The following is a 19,774-nucleotide window of genomic DNA, read 5'->3' as shown; positions in this document are numbered from 1 at the left end:
AGCTGCAGCACACACAGCCAGCCCTGCAGGAGCAGCTCCCCAGTGCCTGAAACCTGAGCCCATTTCCCTGGCCAGCTCCCTGCAGGGCTGGCTCCCTGTGGTTCCAAACTTGGCATCCCCAAAGCAGGACAGCCACGAGAACTGCTCAAACAAAATAAAAACAGCATAAGACCTGGTTTTAAACCCTCCCTCCAGACACACCTGTGAGCTCTCCTGCCTTGCTGCTCCTTTGTCCCCAAAGCCACCAGGTAACAGGAGGGAGGGGGGGCTGTGAAGCAGCTCCCACCCCAAACTCCCACACAAACATTTCATTCCAAAGCAAAGCCCACATTTGAGTGGCTATTTTATTTACACAAGAAAGCTGCTTGTGGTGCCAGTGCAGCATTTGTCTCTGCCTCAGCTTCTGTTTGATAGCAGGAATAAAAATATTAAGATTAAAAACATTTAAATTCTCTCTGCTTATCCTCTTGCTAGACAATATGAAAATTAATGAGTTTCTGCCTGGGGATCCCACCAGAATTTCAAGGTACGTCCATGGTTTGTGGATCCTGCATCATCATCAGGTATTGACCAGTCTCTGCTGATACATCCCAAAGGAGCTTTGGGACTGAAGAAAGACCAGAAACATCTTGCACTCAAATCAGCAGGATTAACTTCAGCAGCTTAGTGGGGATGAAACTTGAGAGGACCTGAAATGCAGGAATGAGCCACTGCCACTGGAGTCAATGCTGGATTCCAGTTAGAAGGTGGCAGAGACAAAAGCAAACTAACTTGAGCTCGAATTTCAACCCAAACAAAACTCTGTCCAATATCCAGGTTGTCTTTGAGAAATTGAGTTCACCAGCTGTAAACAGTCCAAAAAAAACTGGGGTGGAGACCAATTTCCAAAATTCACGGCATTGCTGTACAGCTTGTGTGGAACTTCTTGGGGGATTTTAAGAGCTTGAAGTGAAGGTTCCCATCCCCACAGCAACAAAACCCAGGTGCCCATTGCAAGGTGGGACCACATCTGATATATCCCAAGGTGAACTCTGTGCCCACTCTGTGCCCACTCCCACTCTGTGGCTGCTCTCCTGGTGCTCCCACAGTGCCTGCCCAGGCACAAGGCACTGACACGACCTGCCAGTGCACACAGCCCTTAATTAAAATCTGTTTGTCCTTGAACAGGCTGCTCTGCAGAGTGTCTGCCTTGTCTAATTAACATCACTGCTGGGACTGGGACCTGAGCAAACAAGGGGAAGGGACAGGAGGCTTTTCCCTGCACCCTGCTCTGCCAAGCCTTCGCTGCCTTGGACAATAAATGAGGATATATATATATATTATTATTATTATTATTATTATTATTAATAATAATTATAATTACAAATATAATAATAATTATAATTATAATTATAATAATAGTAGCAAAAAATGCAGTTGTTAACAGAGACACAACCCACTCCTAAAACCCACCTGCCCCTGGGAGCTGCTTTTTTTGGTCCCCATCAGTGTGACACCTGCCAGTGTCCAGGCCAGGAATGGATGCTGCTTCTCACACTCCCAAAGCAGGAAAGGGTCACACTCCACCGTGCAGTGACAGGAAACCTCTTCCCAACCCAGCGTGGGCAGGGCCTCCCTCCCTCCTCCTCAAGTTTTTCTTTAAAGGATAACTGATGTGAAGGCAGAAATAGCTGAGAAAAACGGGAGGAGCAGCCTTGAAGGAGAATTCCCAGGGTCACCCATCACTGTCAGGCAGCAGCTAATGAGGAGCTGGAGCACAGATTGCCTTTTGCAAGCCTGTTCAAAGAACTCCACAGCAAAAAGGGCCTCTGGAAAAGGTAAAATACAAAGATTCTTACATATATTAAATGTTTTCAGCAATTTGGAGAAGGCAGAGACAGTCCCAGGAGTTCTGGGGAAGCCAAGGACACTGTGAGAAATAAAGGGAACAGCACAAGGTGCCACCAGTGCCATTATCAAAGACCACCAGGACTGCTGTCAAACACTTTAATCAGGATATCATAATTGGGTGATGATGAGGTCCCCAGAGTGGGAACATCACACTCAGACCTCCCAAAACCCTGCTCAGGACTGCCTTGCTCACAGCAACCTGTCACTGCTGACAACAACTCCATCAGAGTACACAGAAAATAATTATTGTGCCACCAGACAGAGCCTGGGGTCAGCTGTCTGCTGCCTTAACTGCTGCAGACAGCACAGGGCAAGAGAAACCCTGCCTGCCTGCAAGGTGAAACTGCCTTCAAAAAAAAGGAGAAAAGGGAAAAAGAAAGGTATTTATAGATTTTGATTCATGTTAGTGGGGGCGATTGCAAAACTCATTCCCAATTAGACCTTGTGTAGTTCAAAACTCCAAGTGTTCAGACAGAAGGTAAGGCAGAAAAAAAACCATCAAAACCACCAAGAGTAGTAAAAAAGTCGCCTTTAGTATTTCTACTGATATGAGGTAGTGAAGCAACAGATTTTAGCATCTTACTTGCAATCTGATTAGGTTTTGTACAAAAATAAATCTAATTCCAGAGCACTGGTGATGGGCAATTAAACATTTCTTCAGAACCAAAAAAGGATCAGATTTACCAGGTGCTCAGTGTAAATGCATATTCACTGGCTTAACGAACTAAATATGCATTTAAATAATTACTTTCTTGAAGGGTGTGCTGCCAGTCAATCAAGCTGGGAATTATTTCCCTTTAGCAATTTCCTTCCCAGCCCTGCAGGGCTCCTGTACCTGAGCTGATGGCTCTGAACCACCAGCTCCAGGTGGCTTCAGACCCTGGGATGTGGCCCCTCCACTGATGGGGAGCACTCTGAGTATTTTCCTTTGCTTCCCTACCTGAGGAAAGCTGTTCCAGATCCTCCTGAGGCACAGCCCATTTATTCACAGTGAATTTATTCCCATTTAGCCTCAGGCCACTCTCCCCAGGGGTTTTGGGCAGTTTTCCCCGTTTTCCCTGCCCCAGGCAGGGTCCAGCTCTCCACACCTGCCTCCCTCTCTCACCTGCTCCCAAATGAGCTCCAATCTTTAAGAAATCCCATTACTTGCTCTTAAATACAGATTTCAACTTCCTACCCTTAAATACCATTTCCTTGCCACTGCACCAATCCAGCATTCAGTCCCTCTTATCCACACTGCTCCTCTCCATCATCATCATCAACACACCCAGCAGCAACCTGGCAGGAGAATAATGAAAATTCTCAATTATCTCACTCCCAAATCCAGAGCTGGTGGAAGGTGGCCAGCAGAGCCCCTCACCCCCCACCCACCCCATCCCCAGCAGCAATCCCCTCCTGACAAGCAGGTTTCTGGCTCAAACACAGGCTGCCAGGGAGGGTGACAAATTAATCAAGATATACATGAAATTAGCCTGATTCAAACCATTTTTGGAAGCTGGAAGGCAGCACACAGGAGCTGGTTCCCCTCCAGCCAAAGGGCAGAACCCCTGGGACACCCTGACCTACACCTCACCTCGTTAGTGAGGGGAAGGAAACAAAACCTCTTTGAGTTTGGAGATGGAAAGGTCAGAGATGAAACCATGAATGCTGCACCCAGTGCTCCCCAGTCCTGAACTGGTTCCAAGCATCTGGGCCAGATCCCTTCACATCTGCAGGGGAGGAGGTTCCCACTGGTAGGAACACTGCAGTGAGTCCTTTCCATGACCTCTGAGCTGAAAATAATGATATCCATAATTAAAAATAATACTATCCACACACACTCAGTGCTGCTGGGGAAGTGTTTGCTCAAGCTGGAGCTCTGGGGATTACCCAGACCGAGCAATTTTCACTGCAGTCTTTTGCTAAGGGCATGAAACAGAAAATCCAGAGGGAAAAAACTCCAGGGAATTCTGGAAGCTGCTGGGTCTGTGTGCTGGCTCCAGATTTTCTGTCCCCTCACTGATGCAGCATCAGTGCTCCACAGTAGTCATTTCAGCTAATTGCTATCTACCATTAGCTGCAGAGTACTTACAAGGGATTCAATTCCACTGCATATTTGCTAATAAATCCCAAATGACACTGAGGAAGACAGCTGTATTTAGCTGCCTTTACCCTCTTATTAGCAGTGCTGAATAAGACCCCATTTCAATGGGGAATGGCTCCAACAAGCTGAGTCCTTGTCAGAAATCCAAATTCAAACTCCCCACTGCCTGCTGGAAAGCAAAAGTCATCCAGCATTCCCCTGCTTACACAACCTCTGTGGCTTTGATCCGTGGGGAAGGCAGAGCAGAGGACAGATGGGAGTTATTTGCTGTGTTCAGAGCATTTTATGAAGCAGCTTTTGATGCTGAGCTGGTAGGTGCAGAAAATTCAACCTAAGGACTCCAAATTATTTTGCAGAGGTGTGAGGGCAGCAACTTCCCCATGTTTCAAAAAGGCAGCTGAGGATCTGGAAGGAAGTTATGCCTTGCTGTGGGTCTGCTGTAGAGAAGGGAAAGGAACCCAGGAGCCCTGGCTGCCACAGCCCCTCCCTCTGCTGCATCAGGAATGGGGTGCAGCACCCTCCATCCATCCAGGGATGCTCACACAGCTCAGCATGATGCCAAACAACCACCAAAGATGCCAAAAAAAACCAAAAAACCAACTCCAGGAGCTGAAGATATCCTTGACCTGCAGAAACCTGATCCACATCTGGAAGGTTTGGCTCTCAGTAAATGGCAATAATTACATTGAATCCATGACCCAAATGCTGCCCTCAAATCCAGCTGGACCCACAGGAAGAGCAGAGAGCACAAGGAAAATTTTCTGTGTCAGCTGAGGAGTAAAATTTCTAACAGTCAATGAGCACAAATTTAAGTCATTGTGCTCCAAAATTACTCAAGTATCAAAGGACTACCATGGATGTAATTAACTTCCAGCACTTGAAAATGCTCAGACGAGATTAAGGTGCAAATGTGAATTTCATCTCAGCCTGGTTAACAGTTTCACTTGATAGCCAGTTTCAAAGCACTTAAATTATAAGATGCAAATACTTTGCAGGGTCTGAGGAAGTGATGATTAAGGAGATATCAATTTGAAAATTAATTCATTAAAACATGTTCTGACTCCCAAATGGAAAAAAAAAATTACTATGAATCCACCAAGTGTATGAACTGATCAAACTCTCTGAAGGAGAACTGTGCAGGAGAATTCACTTTCAAGAAGAGAAATGAGCCTGGAACAGAATTCTTTGCACAGCTCATCAGCAGGGCATAAACCCAAGCACCAGCTGCCATCTGAGGAAAAGAGAAATAAATGTAGAGGCCAGGAGCACCAGCTTGCCAAACACAAGTGGAGTCATGATGCTGATGCCTGAGGATGCTCTTTCCTTCCCAGAAACACAAAACCCAACATTTGTGTCGTTCCTGCAGCACCTGACCCCTGAAATGTGCCCTGCAGAGCACCAGGCAAGCCAGCACCTGCACCAGGATGGGGTTTAGACATTTCTATTTTGTCACAGAGGAGGCTGGGAATGAGCTCAGCACAATGAAGGAAGCTTCCTGAGTTTTCCAAGAGTATTTTGCTTTCCTGTACAACACTAGCACCTTTAATGAGGTTAATCCATCAAACTGCCATTAAACAGCACTCTGGGGATGATTTCAGCAGCACTGAAGTGCTATTTCCTTCAGTCACTTCCAGCAGCCAGAGAGCAGGAGAGGACATGCAGGCTGAGAGACTTTTCATTACAAACTTTCTTTGGCAATTGGGTCAACAAATCTCTCATTAAAAAATATGCTGTGATTTAAACAAACTTACTGCAGAATCCAGCAGGTCACAATTACTACATATATTAGAAAAACAAGTAATTGCCTCAACAACAGCCACCCAATGAAAACTATAATTTTATTTATTACCTATTTTATTTATGCCATTCAGCTTCTATTACCCACCAGCATAGAGGAGCTCATTTGGTCAAACTTAATACTGAAAATGGGCAAGTCCTGGTTTGGGGGGTACTTTCCAAATTCAGAAGAACCATAAATGAGAGATGTACAATATCTCCTCTCTACAGCTGTGCCAGAACACCCAGCGGGGGCTCAGCCAGCTCCCATGGGAGCAGCCTGGCTGCTGTGTCCTCGTGGATCCCAGGGGAGCTCCACACTGCAGTGCCAGTGCAGGGAGCAGCTCAGGACCAGAGCCAGGACAGCTGGGACTGAAACCATCCCAACCTGCCCCAGTTGCTGCCCCAGGGTCCTGCCACCCCCAGCTGCTGGCAGGGTCAAGCTCAGCTCCTCAAGTGCCACCAGCACAATCGTCCCAGTTGTTCTGGGCAGCTGCATGGGCTGGGTGAGCTTTCCTTTCCTGCACAATCTCAAGTGAAAGCAAGGCTTGTTTTCCCACAGGCCCCAGTCTATTCTGCATTCAAGCTGCCTGGAAACCCCTCCAGCTGCAGCCCCCACTTCTCCTTCCTCTCCCAGCCTGCCTCAGAGCATGGGCTTGCAGCAGGAAAAAACTGTGTGTGGAAAAGGTGCTGCCAAGCCCCAGAAACCAGGGACTGCACTGCAACTAAGCCAAAGGAGCCACCTCTGCCCGTCCCAGACTCTTGTCCCAGCTCATCCCAAAGCTCCTGCAGCAGCTGGAGGATGCTCACACTGCCCTGTGTCACCTCCTTCCCACCCACAGCCCCTGCTCAGGGCAATGGGATCATCTGTGATGCAGCAGAAAAGGAAACCACGACAAAGTTCACACCACAGCCTCTCACACTGACTCCTCAGCAGCCTCCAGCCAGTTTGGGTCTGTTCCCTTCCTGTCTCATCTGCTCCCACCAGCCCTGAGCCAAGGGTTTCAGTCCAAGAGAGAGGGGCCCTGGGGATCCAGCAGAAAGCTCACAGCCTGAGCCTGGGCCAGGCTCTGAGCCAGGGAGGTGCTGAGCCATCCCAGCTCACCAAGAGAGCACTGAGGATGCTCTGCAGCACCAGCACCTGCACCTGAGAGGGGTTTGGATGGGACCTGAGTGACAGAGCCAGCACAAACCTGGCTCCTCTTCCTTGCTGAAGAGCCAATAGCAGGAACCAGACAAATCCAGTGACATGCAGCAACTTCTTTTTCAAATGACCACCTGGTAAAGCCTGTGAAGAGGGTAAATCATGGCAGGGAGAGCCTGTGACAGTCCCTCCCTGAGTGCCCAAAGCAGAGGGAGGCACAAAGGCTCTCTGGGGTCACAGAGGGCACACAGAGCTCCTGCCAGGGCTGAAGCACCAACAGCCACCAGGACAGACTGCTGCTGGCAAAGCTGCAGCACAGCAGACTGCACCAATTTCACATTGTTCTTCTGCAGCTGTCTCCTGCTCAGAGAGCTGTTTAAGGCATTGTTGTGCTCTCCCTGAAAATACCAGGGGTGCCAAAAATCAGACACTCATGGGTTTAAAAGGCCAATAGAACAAGAGCTCACACTGGACACTGCTCTTCTCCCTGGCTGTTACACATCCCTCTGGATTTTGTATAGATGGTTCCACATCTGTCTGAAAGGGAAGAGCTCCCCAGGAGCTCAAAGATCAGCCAGGTGTCCACTGCAACCCTCACCAGCACCTCTAAAACTGCTCCTCCAGCTCCTCAGTGCAAACCCAAACCCAGCAGATGAGCACCAAAAGTACTTCAGGGAGCTCCACAGCACTGTGAAAAAAATCAGTGCATCCCATGAGATTACTGTGCAAGCCCCAAATGTGAGCATGGCAGGATTCCCAGAAAGCCCCACAGCTCCATGTGAGGTGAGAATTCCTCTCCTCCATGAGAGCAGCCTCGCTGTCTGGCACTGTGCTGGGTGCTGCTGCCTCTGCAGGGAACCCTCCAGCATCCTGTAGGCTGCTTTCCCTTCTCCCACAGCACTCTGGGACTCACTCCTCTACAGCATCTCCCCAGATTTTCAGCACTTCTGTCCCAAAATGGCTCCATGGAAAACATCCACCCTGGAAAAATCAAGCACAGGGAGGCAAGTCCTGCTGCTCCCCACACACCACAGCAGTTTGGCTCTGACACTGTGGCATTAGTGCAGCTCAATCACAGGTAAACAGCAGCAAACATATTTTGAGAAGAGTTTGTCACATGGATCACATCTTTTATGGGTGAAGTGGGTTCTGGTCCTGTTCTTCCACAGGAGGAGTTTGTATGAACATCCTGTTTCCTAAAGTCTTCCCAAATACAGAGAGAATGCTCCTCCCCACAGGCCTATTTTGGGTTTAATTTAGATCCTTCATGCAACTTCACAGGTATTGCAATGAGTTTACAGACCACAGGCTGCTGCTCTGGAGCTCTGGGAGAATTCCCTGCTCCCCTCCTGCCTCACACTGGTGAGAGAAGGGAGGATCCAGCATCAGGCTCACACACATGCCCAAATCCAGGGAGCCCATTTATCCTGACAACTGAATTATGCATGTCTGCAGAAAAAGAAAATCTCTGCTCCTGCACAGAGACATCATCATCATCCAGCAGTGAAAAAAACACATGGCACAGCACCAGGCTGCATGGAAAATGTGCTTCAGGAGCAGGGATGGGGAGGAGACAGCTGACAAGACAGCTCTTCCTTAACCCCAAGGGTGGTGGGCTGGGGGAGCTGCTGCCATGCAGAACAGCTCTGTTCTCACAGGGATTCCGTATGCTGGAGGATCCTGCCTGCTCTAATCCAGGGAATGTCAGAGTGGCTGCATTACTGCTGCACACACAGCCTGCAGGAACCTTTTGGGAGCAGCTCCATCCACCAACACACATGGCTTTAATTGGGGAATATGGGTTTTTTTTCACTTCCATTCCAGTCACATGCTGGGAGCTGTTACTTTTCTCTCCTCTGTGTGTATCTGGATGGCTGCAGTCTCACTCTCCTGCCTGAGCCATGCCAGCCTCAGGCAAGCAGCTCGAGAGCGTCAGCCTCGACAAATGACTCAGTTCTGTTTGGAGCCAGGTCTGCAAAGCCTTTCCTTTCCTTTCCTCCTTCCCCTTTCCTTTCCTTCTTCCCCCTTCCCTTTCCTTCTTTCCCCTTCCCTTTCCTTTTTTCCCCTTCCCTTTCCTTCTTTCCCCTTCCCTTCCCTTTCCTTTCCTTCTTTCACCTTCCCTTTCCTTTCCTTCTTTCCCCTTCCCTTTCCTTTCCTTCTTTCCCCTTCCCTTTCCTTTCCTTCTTTCCCCTTCCCTTCCCTTCCCTTCCCTTCCCTTTCCTTTCCTTCTTCCCCTTCCCTTTCCCCTTTCTCCTTTCCTAGCTGCTGCTCACACAGCTGCCCTGGTCAGGTGAGCTCTGCCCTCCCCACATGGAGCTCCACAAAACAGAGGTTTTTTCCCCCAGAAAACCTGAGGGGAATTCCTGACTCACACCAGGGGAACCTCACCCAGCACCATTCAGGAAGGGATTTCCACCACAGGAGAATCACCTTGCTCAGTGCAGGGAACACAACATTTTTCTCTGCTCACTCCTCATCCTTACGTGACAGATCCACTGCTGGTCCCCTCTGCCAAGTGGTCACTCACTGGCACAGCTGATGACAATTCTCTGCCAAAAACACTGGTGCCAAAGGATGGTTTTATTGAAGAGAATATATTGCAGAGTGAGTTTTTCTTTTCTTCAGAACAGCAGAGGAAAACGTGGGTACTTTCAGTCATTTCATTATTAACTCCTCAGATACCTGAGCAAAATCTCCCTGTGGACCAGGGCACACAAAAGGGATGAACCCCCAGAAAACAGCAGCTTTCCTTTCTCCTGCCTTTACCCAGGAAAGCACCAAACCACAGAATTCCATCAGCCAAGCAGCTCGTGCTCGCAGTTTCCTGGATTGCTGCCCTGATGGAAGCAATTCATACAAGAACTGGCCAAGGGCTGTGGCCTTAAAATTCTGGGCACATCTCAGTGAACTCATATGTTTTATTATTTAGACCCATGCAGGAGCTCAGACACTCAGCTGAACTCGAGGGCAGGAAATGCCTGGAGGTACACGTGGAGTATCACAATTCCAGGACATTCAGCTGCTTTTATGGGTGCAAGTCTCCACTCAGGCACCAGGAGATGTTGGCCCCTGGGCCTCCCAAGCTGCAAATCACAAGGGCTTGTTTGTCAGGGGAGAAAGAGAAGCACCCATGCCTTAGGAAACTCAGCATTTTCATTTGAGAGTCGCTGGTGGTTTGTATTCCTGCCTTCATGCTGCAGGAGGCTTGGCTGATAAACAAGCTGAATCTGATGGCCTCTGTGTTTTGCAGCAAGATCCAATCCCCAGAGCATTTCCTCCATACAAATCTCTGCAGGCAGCTGCTAAAAAAAGGGGCTGCTGCTGCTGCAGCACCAGCTGGGATATGGTGAGTGCACAAGGACAGTGAGGACAGGACCCTCCTCAAAGCCCTGGCAGCTCCTGCCCATCCCAAACCCTCCCTGCCTGACTGTAACTACAGATGTGTGTTCTTCTCTCCATCTTTCACCATACCCCAAAAGACAGCCACCCCCAAGGCAGGGCAGCTCCACTCACTCACACAATTTAACTTGCAGGATTTTCTGACAGGGAAAATTGCTCCGTGTCCCTCTCTCCTTTTTAAATTAACTGCTCTCTTCTCAAAGCCAGGGAACTCGTGGAGTCACTGGAGCACTCAGAGCTGTTCTGCTTTCTTCCAGCCAGCCCCTGGCACTGGGCTCCTCACTGGGCCACCCAGGCTGCTCCTGCTCCTGTGGTTTGCAGAGTTCCCTTTGCAAGGCACACCTTGTAAAAACGGGCAGAGCCTGGAACTCAACTGGGAACTCCCTCCTGAACAACTTTCTGCTCCCTTTTAGAGCAGCAGAGCCACTGTGATTTCGTGTGACACCAGTGCTGCACTGCCCAGCAGGGCTCAGTGAAGGACAAAGCCAAGGTCCCCATTCACAATTAGCACAATTACCCTCACTCTGACGTGGGTGAGGAAGTGCTGAAGGAAAGGAGTGGGAGTCAGGACATTCAGCTCCCAGTTTTACCACCTCTATTCTCTTCCACCCTGAAGGCAATGCAATTTCCCAGCCTTGAAAACAGGAACAGTATTTCCCAGAAAAGCTGCAATAAAATACTGATGTTTACCATGCACTCTGAAACCCTGGAACGGATGCAACCCTGCCAGGATCCACTCAGCACCATCATACAAACCATGAATAACAGTAATTAACAGATAGCCCCAGAGAGATGAATATTAATCAGCACTTCCCAGCTCTCCTCAGGCATGAACAGATATTCCACAGATGGAGTGCAAAACCTGCAGCATGGAACACACAAGAAACTTGTCCCACAACTAACTTAATTTGGGCTGAAGCTGCTCCAGAGCACAGGAAAATGCAGCAATTCACACCAAAGTGCCCAAGGAGGCACCCCAGGCACGGGTGAACATTCAGATGGCACCTGCTGTGACACCCCCCAGAGCAAACACTGCCCAGTGCTCTGCAAAGTCACAGCAGGGTCAAGGAAGTCCTGGAGACAGAACTGGACAAGGCACTGGGCAGAGCAAAGCCCTCTGTCCCACCTGCAATGCACATTTGTGCAGCTGTTAGTGAAGGCCTGGAGAAAGCCCAGCACACACAGGGAGCACTGGGGTGGGGCTGCCCTGGGGAACTCAGCACCATTATCAATGATTTGTGTTGCCCTATGGCAAAGCTGCTCTCCTTGTGCTGAGTCTGCTGCAATCCTCCCAGGGAGAGGCTGCAGATCAAGGAATCTGTCCCAAACCCCATCCCAGAGCCATGCTGGACCTGCATGCTCAGCACCCAAAGGGCTCCCATTCTCAGGAGGTGTGAGGGGAGCAGGGCAGGGTCCCGGGGCAGGAAAGGAGCCCTGTGAGCCCAGAGCTGCCTCCTGCAGTCACCTTGTGCAGCTCAGAGCCAGCTGCAGACTGAACTGACAGCTCCAGTCCTGCCCATGCATTTTTAAAAGCAGCTTCCAAGACACATCTGTTCCCAGGTGGAACATGAAATTGCTCTTACACTGAGCTATGTTATTAGTGTTTTCTCCATTTAAGTCCTTTTTCTGGTCTTTCTCTTGCATTAGCCCCTCTCTCCCAGTGAGGAGCCCCCTCTGGCTGCTCCAGAGGGTGTGAGAGCAAAGAGTAACAGAAAAGCTTGAGGGGAGCCAAGACAATCCAATATTCCTCTTGCAAAAATCCCTCCAGGGGTAGCAGCTGCACAGAGCTACTGATTCACAACAGAAGGTGAAGCTTCTTCAGACAGATCCTGTCTAATCTCAGAGTCAGAAAAGAAACACTTGTGGTTCCAGTGCCCAGCACCCTCAGGCAAAATCCTCTTGCTGGAAGTAAACTGGGAATAGATTTTTAAGCTATTGTCTCCTACCCACTCTGAAGGTACTGAACAGACAGCAGCACTGCTTTCCAAACCATTCATTCAGGGCTTTCTTGCTGCTCCAGTGTCCAGGCCCTTGCAGAAGGTTTTCTTGTCCCTTCCACTGAAATAAGGAAGGGCTGATATCAGTGAGGTGCTTGAGCAGCTGCTAGTCCCCCTTTTCCAGGTTTCAGTGGGACAGGGATGCCCCAGGCACCCCCAGGATCAGGCCATGACCCTGGCTGGGGTTTGGCTGCCCACTTTGAAGGCTCTCAGATTCAGTTCTGAAGGGAGCAGAGGTCATGGCTATTGTCCTTAACCAGCCCTGTTAATTTTATCTCAGGAGAAGTGAGTTAAGTCACTTAAGTGCAGAGCCGTGCTGCAAATTGCTCATTTAATATTGCCCTTGAAACTGCACTGTAATGATAATTTTTCACTTCCTTCCCCAGGCAGTTGCATAACATTGCTGGGCATTGTTTAGAGAGCTCCAGAGCTAAGGCAGCCGTGTCCCTTTTGCCTTCTACTCATCAAGCACTGGCAGGGATGGTGACTTTCTGGTTGTGGGGGGGGGTTTTGGCTTTTTTTCTTTTTTTCCACTCCATCAGCTTATTACATTAAACAACAGATGGACACGACTCTGAATGCAAATAACCTTCCAACAAAATCACTCCTACTTTCTTCAGCTTTCAGTGGAAAAAAAAAATCCCATTTATTCCAGTTAAATCTAAGCCAATTAGAAAGTCAGATCTGTCAAATAACATTTAATTAAAAGTATCTTTAGGGAGGGAGCAGCTCGGTCAAGGAAAAGCTTTCCCACTGACAATATAAATAGCCCAGGCCCAGAATTCAGCAGCCTCATTTTGTGGTTGGGATATTCAGCCTGTGTGCCCAGACCAGGAGGAATCTGGGTTTGGTTGGCAAAGGATTTTATAAGAGGGAAGTGGAATTCTGGAAGCTGGGCTGGCTGATCCAAGGGCCACAGAGAGCAGGACTGGGATGGGACACAGCTCCAGATACACCTGAGAGCAATTTGGAGATAAAATTACTCTTCAAGCAGAACAGCATCAAGAGTTAAGTAAAATCCATCTCTCCAATTCCAGAAACTTGCTGCTTGTGGCTTCTTGCAGTGTGAGACCTGACAGAGCTCAAACCTGTTCTTCAAGCAGATTTGGACACTGCCTCAAGTGCAAAAACATGAGGCAGCAAGAAATCAACATACCACAACAAAAATGCAGTTTATGTTCTCCAGTAACAGCAAGTCTGGTGTGCTGGGGAGTAGGCAGGAGAGCAGAGAGGGGAAACAGGAACAGGAGAGCTGGGGAGATGGGGCTTGGGACAGAGCAGCATTTGCCTTGTGGGGAGCTCGAACTGAAGAGAGCAGTGACAAAGCTGTGTCCTGGGCAGGTGTTAAACCAGGACAGGTGAAGGGGGCAGTCCCAGATCCAGGTCACAGGCCAGGCTCAGGGCAGGGGGAGCACCTGCAGGGACCCCTTGTCCCACCTGCCCTCACTCCAGCTCCAAGCCAGAGAAGCAGAGGTGGGAATGTCACCCCTCAGGACACCCCTGCTTTAATGGGGACACACACACACCCCACACAGCTTTGAATCCAGGCAGGATCTTCCATCCTCATGAACTTCCTTTAACAAACTAAGCCATTCCATCACTGCCAGCCCATGAAGAAAATCCCTATCTGCCTCCCACAGACTCTCCCTCAAAGCCTGAGGCCTGGATCAGTGAGAAGTTGATTCCCCAGACTTCTATCAGCATTTCCAATTTTAAGCCTTTCTGCTTCTGGCTATGACTTTGCTCATCCTCAAGGCACCACCAAGGCAAGGCTTTCCCCTGTGGTTTATGTAATGTATCAGGAAAAAAATCCAAAGTCTGGGACACTCATCACTGGGCTGGAGGAAGGGAATGCCAAGGGAAATGTGCAGTGCAGTTCCTGTCCCCAGAGTAGTCATGGTCCAGCTGCACTTGGCTCAAGAGAGGAAGATCCAAAAAGGATTTTAAAAAAATCACTCTTCTATAACAAATCAGTTTCTCAGCTTTCATCACACGTTTTCATCCTTTGGTGTAACAGGCACTGCTTCCCCTAACTTTGAAAATAAGAGACAGCAGATCCCTAATTGGCCTAATATCCTCCAGGAAAACAGAAATTAATCACACACAGGATTTTCCTGTGCCATAAGCAGCACATGCTGCAGACACCAACCAAAGCTGTGACAGGACCTGGAGCCAGAACAGGACCCATCACTCATGGAGTGAACAAAATCACTGCACTGTGATCCAAACACCAAACAATCTCCTGCTTACAGGAACCCTTTCAGTGTCCCTGCTCTCCTGCTGGCCATGAGCTCCTGGAGACCCTTTCCCAGGAGAGGAGCATCCAGTGCAGCAGGCAGCTCTGGGCAGCACAGCTCCCTCCTCACAGCCAACATTCCAGGTGGGAAGGGTCACAGCTGCCTCCAGACCCAGCTCTGGTGTGATTATTAACATTTATCTGGCAGGAAATTGGCTTTGAGGGGTGTCCTCAGGCCACAGCTGAGTCACAAACTGATTTGACTTCAGTTGACTCAGAGACAAACTTCAAATAACCACAAACACGTGGCCAAGGCTCAACGTTCTCTTTCTTGTCTGCTTGGCACAAACACCCCACACATGGCACAGGATTTGGGGATAAAGCATCCAGAGGGATTGTTCTCACCTCAGGAGAGGCACAACCAGCAGAACCTGAACCAGTGATGTGCAAGTCAGCACAGGGAGGAGGCAGAGCATCACCTCAGCTCCAGTTACCTGTGCACAGAGTCCAATTACTGCCCTGAGGAGAAGTGTTTGCATTGCAGCAGCACTACAGGGCAGAGGCAAAGCAGGATCACAGCCCTGTCCCATGGGAGACCAGAGGGAGCAGGGACAGAGCTTCTCTCTCCACATCCCATGAGCTGAAACACAGAAAAATCAAAAAGGATGCCCAAAATCCTGGGGACACCTGCAAAGCACCAAGTCCCAGGTCTGCCCAGAAGGATCCCTCTCCCTGCTGAGGTGGACACTCAATGTCCTGCTTGGCTCCACTTTGGGGTGACCACATGACTCACCAGTGCTGAAAGTACAAGTGAGAAGTTCAAAACATCCCAAAACAGATGTCAACAAAGCCAACACTGCCTGCTAAGCTATCATATAATTTTTGTTCAGGCCAGCTATTATGCAGCACAGTTATTTTAGAAATGTTTGTCCTGTTTTACACATCCTTCTGCCTGATGGAGACTGCCAACAGAAGAAAAATCAGAATATTTCAGAAACCTCTGAACCAGCATTCAGAAATGTAATAGGCAATTTCAAGTTTAATCTGTAAACAGAGACCAAATGGTCAGTCCCAGCTCTCTGGTAGTGCACCTGAGCCCTTTCCCAATCCCTCAGAGGAAGCTGATTGCACTTTTCCAAACCCAGCACTGCTGCTGGTGCTAATTTTCACCTCAGGCAGATATAATTAAATACCTCTTGGAAAGAAAATACCTGTTTGCCTTGTATAAAGTCCAGATTCAAAAGCTGTACGAGTTTACTTTACAAGAACTAGGTAAAATACAGAAGTATTTCATGGTACTGTTATCCCTTGTGTACACACAAAACCAGGACAGAGGTTCACCCCAGTCGTGGATTTTCTCCCCAGTTTGCTTTGCAAACCTCAGTTTATTCTGCCTCAGTCACCAGGCTGAGCTGTGCCCTCTCCTGCTGCCTCCCATGTCAGAAGGCCAGCAGTGCCTCCATCCCCCTTTTCCCATCAGGAGGAGGAAGGAGCCTCCTCTCTCAGAGCACTCTCTAATTGCCCGATGCACATTCAGGTCAGGTCCTCGCCCTGGCGGCACTAATGAGCGAGATGGGGACTGTTTGTGACACAATCAAGGGAAGTTTGTAAACATCACAAAAGCCAGGAGTGCTTTGGAAAACAGAAACTGCAGGAGAAGGAGAGCAAGGGAAGGGAAAGGGATAAACAAGGTGTGCTTTCATCTGAGTTCTCAGGCTAGATTAATGCATTTCTGGACTGACTGCAGCATTATCTAAAGTTCTTTCTGTGTGGGATCAATAACATCTCCATGATGTCAGTGCAGTTCAGTGAGGGTTTCCCTAAGACATGTCCATGTTTCCCTCCCAGACCCAGAAATCTCCAGAGTGGCCTTTTAAAAGCAAGGGGCCAAGCCCAGGGGAGCTCTCTGGGCCATGGTGGACTTGTCCCCAGCATGAGCTTGTCACTCTGCACAGTCCAAGGGAACCATTGATGCATTTGGTGCTTCCTAGACCTTCAAAATCAGCCAGCCACCTCCAAAGGGCAAGTTATATCACCTGCAGCAGTGGAGAAGAGCAGCTGACAGCAGGTATTTCACAATTCTGCCCAAAATATTCCCTCTTCTGCCCAAAAAGTCCTCAGAAGTGGCACACAGCTGAATTACTGCACTTAAATTATTACCAGCCCAAAACCCCATGGAAGGTAAAGCAGTAACTCAGGCTCACACAGAACTTGGCCAGCTCAAATTTGAGAGCACAACCACAGAACTGGACAATTCCAACAAATCCCAACACAGATACACCAGCCTTGGAGAGTCACAACTTCCAACAAGCCCTCCCTGAAACTTCACAGCTCTGTGCAGCAAATGGCATCAGAAAGGTGAGCAAATGCAGAGACACAGAGCTGCACAGGGGCACAAACACCCTGGTTTGTGATGTATGACTGCTGTAGCAAAAGTTTGACTCCAGCCTCTGTAAATGGAGATGTTTGGCCCAGTCAGCACACGGATTATTTGCTGCCAGCACAACAGAGCACATCCTTTGTCTAGGAGGGGCTGAATTTAGGGAACCACTATAGGACGTACTAAAATGAATAAACACTTTCCTTTTTGACATGTTTCTCCCCACCCACCCCTGTTTCCTTGAAGGAAAATACTTCCCCCAGCTCCCCAGATAAGGGGTCTGGCACTCCCTGCCTGCACAGGAACCTTCTGCAGCTCTTACACCTCAATTAACACTCCCAGGCAAAAAGAAAACCCTATATACTAGACCCAGTACCAGGTACTGGATTTTTAGTCCCAGCCACGTGAGGTTTCACAGTCACACCAGTCAGAGGCTCTGAATTCACCCTCAAGTTTCTGCACTGCCACAAAAGTGAAATTAAGGAAGAAACTAAGTTACCACCGATCTTGCAGAGCACTAGGGACAGAGGCTCCACCAGCATCTGCTTTCAAGGCCTAAAAGGCACAGCAGAGACTTTTTTAAAACCACATGTCCTGCCAGAGCCACCCAGATAAGTCACAGGAAAACGCTTCCCATTTCTCTTCCCCAGCAGCTGGGAGCAGTGTTCATGTGCAGGCACACTTCTGTGATAAGCAGCCTCCCATTAAAATTTCCTTTGCAAAAGTCACCAAAAAGTTACCAAGAAAAACAAAGAGAAAGAAAGAAGCAGCCCAAGTCTGGTTAAAATCCAGCAGGTTTCTCCCCAGCTCTAGCTCCCCAGAGCAGGCAGAGCACTGACATTAACTCTGCTGCCTCCTTTTCCCCTGGAGTTGCTCTACAACGCAACAAAACCAAGAAACACCTGCTGCCCTCCCTAATGAACCAACACTCATTAAAGCAAACAGCCCACTAGCTGCTGTGCTAATTACTGCAGAGCATGCGAAGAGAATTGATGAAAAGCTACTGTATCCCATGCCCAAGAATGCTTGAAGTGTTTCTTTAGCCCTCTAGTCCAGTTACTGCATCACCTCCACTTCAGGCTGCTAGAGGAGAGATAAAACACGATGGTGAGCAGCATGAACAACGCTTTAAGGCCTCAAAGTCACTCCTTTAGTCCTCTTTGGGTTTACTCTTTTCCAGTTTTGATCTAAACGAAGTGAATGGGCATTGCCTAGAACACCAAACAGTCTGGAGCTATTTTTATTTTTTTTTTCCCCAGCCCTGTGTGAATTCCTGTAGCGCCCAGTTTTAAAGCTGAGACTGGAAGTCTCTGCAGTGCGATCAGGAGCCTCCCATGCGAATGCCCAGCTCCGAGCATCACCCTCGTGGAGCGGAGCAGCCGCTGGCTCCGGCAGCGCCAGGGATGCAGCGGAGCATCGCCGGTGCCAGCACCCGCAGCTGCCCCGCCGAGGGAGCTCCGCGTCCTTCCCGCTCCTCTCGCTGGATCCCCACCCATGCAACAGCTCCTGGATTCCCGGGAACGAGCGCTGCCTCCTGCCGAGCCTCCGCTGCGCTCCCGGCCGCCGGGCACGGGCGGAGCTGCGGGGCCGGGCTGTCCCCAGGGATGGGGGCTGTGCACAAGGACCGGGGCTGTCCCCAAGGCTGTCCCCAAGGATTGGGGCTGTCCCCAAGGATTGGGGCTGTCCCCGACCACCGGGGCTGTCCCCAAGGACCGCGGCTGTCCCCAGGGCTGTCCCCACGGATGGGGGCTGTGCACAAGGACCAGGGCTGTCCCCAAGGACCGGGGCTGTCCCCAAGGCTGTTCCCAAGGATTGGGGTTGTCCCCAAGGATTGGGGCTGTCCCCGACCACCGGGGCTGTCCCCAAGGACCGCGGCTGTCCCCAGGGCTGTCCCCACGGATGGGGGCTGTGCACAAGGACCAGGGCTGTCCCCAAGGATCGGTGGCTGTCCCCGAGCACTGGGGCTGTCCCCAGGGTTGTCCCCAGGGCTCCACGGGCTCGCTGCCGGGCGCAGCTCCGGGCTGGCTCCCCCCGGTCCCGCTCACCTGCAGTAGAAGCGCCGTGCGGCGGAGCCGGGGCTGTCCCCGCCCGGCGGGCTCGCCATGGGCGCCGGCCCCGCGCCGGGGAGCGGGCAGCGGAGTATGGCAGCGCCGGGAAGTGATGCACCGAGCAAAGAAACTCGCGGGCAGGCCCCTCCTCCGGCTGATGTCACCCGGCCTGCCTCCCTCCCTCCCGCCGCGGGACGGGAGCGCAGCCCCGGGCGCGGCATCCCCGGTGACATTCCCTGGTGACATCCCTCTGTGACATCCCCGGTGGCACCTGAGAGCGGCCCCAGGCACGCGGCGAGGTGCGAGCACCACACCTGCAGTTATCGCTGGTTTCTGCCCAGGTGGAGCTGATGAAAACCATAATGAGTCTCGGTTTTGGCTTGGCCAAAGCTCTTTTGTCTTCGAAAGTGTCTGCAGCTGGAGGCAGCCAGGACGAGAGCTGGGACCAGGCAGGACCTGGCAGGGCTGTGTTTGCTGTGCTGGCTCAGCAGGGCTGTGCCACAGCCACAGAGCAAAGTCTGGCAGCACTCTTTGCTAGTGAGGAATCCCCCATAAAAAAAGATTTTCTCACCAGCCCCCAGCAGCTTCTTTCAGTTAACTATGCCCTGTTGAAACTTGGGGCATTAAATATTTATTTCCACCCAGACACCTAGAGAAGGATGCAAGTCATCTTCAAACACTGCATCCAGCTCCCCCTGCTCTCCAAGGCTTGAGATGCTCCTGGAAAAGTCAGAAAGTTGATCACTCAGAAGAAACCTGGCTGAAAGTTAGGGCCACTTACCCAGCATCAGCAAATTAAATGTCATTTAATCCCAGACCCA

The 19,774-nt window shown here is 50.1% G+C and overlaps 1 protein-coding gene across 2 annotated transcripts in view; it reads right to left on the bottom strand.

The window, feature by feature from the left end:
• The window catches only part of GPSM1 (G protein signaling modulator 1), a 65,508-nt gene extending 46,438 nt beyond the window's left edge, over positions 1 to 19,070 (bottom strand). The window contains exon 1 of one of the 2 annotated variants that reach the window (XM_056505310.1): positions 18,951 to 19,070. In XM_056505310.1, coding sequence (XP_056361285.1) covers positions 18,951 to 19,009 — 59 coding nt within the window. In that variant the 5' untranslated portion in view covers positions 19,010 to 19,070. The remainder of the gene's footprint in view (positions 1 to 18,950) is intronic. The other variant, XM_056505311.1, reaches the window with a different exon arrangement.
• Positions 19,071 to 19,774: the final 704 nt, after the last annotated feature.

Source organism: Oenanthe melanoleuca, chromosome 17, assembly GCF_029582105.1.
Source record: "Oenanthe melanoleuca isolate GR-GAL-2019-014 chromosome 17, OMel1.0, whole genome shotgun sequence".
NCBI lineage: Eukaryota > Metazoa > Chordata > Aves > Passeriformes > Muscicapidae > Oenanthe > Oenanthe melanoleuca.
Note: the sequence above shows the minus strand (reverse complement) of the source record. Positions and strands in the feature narration are given on the sequence as shown.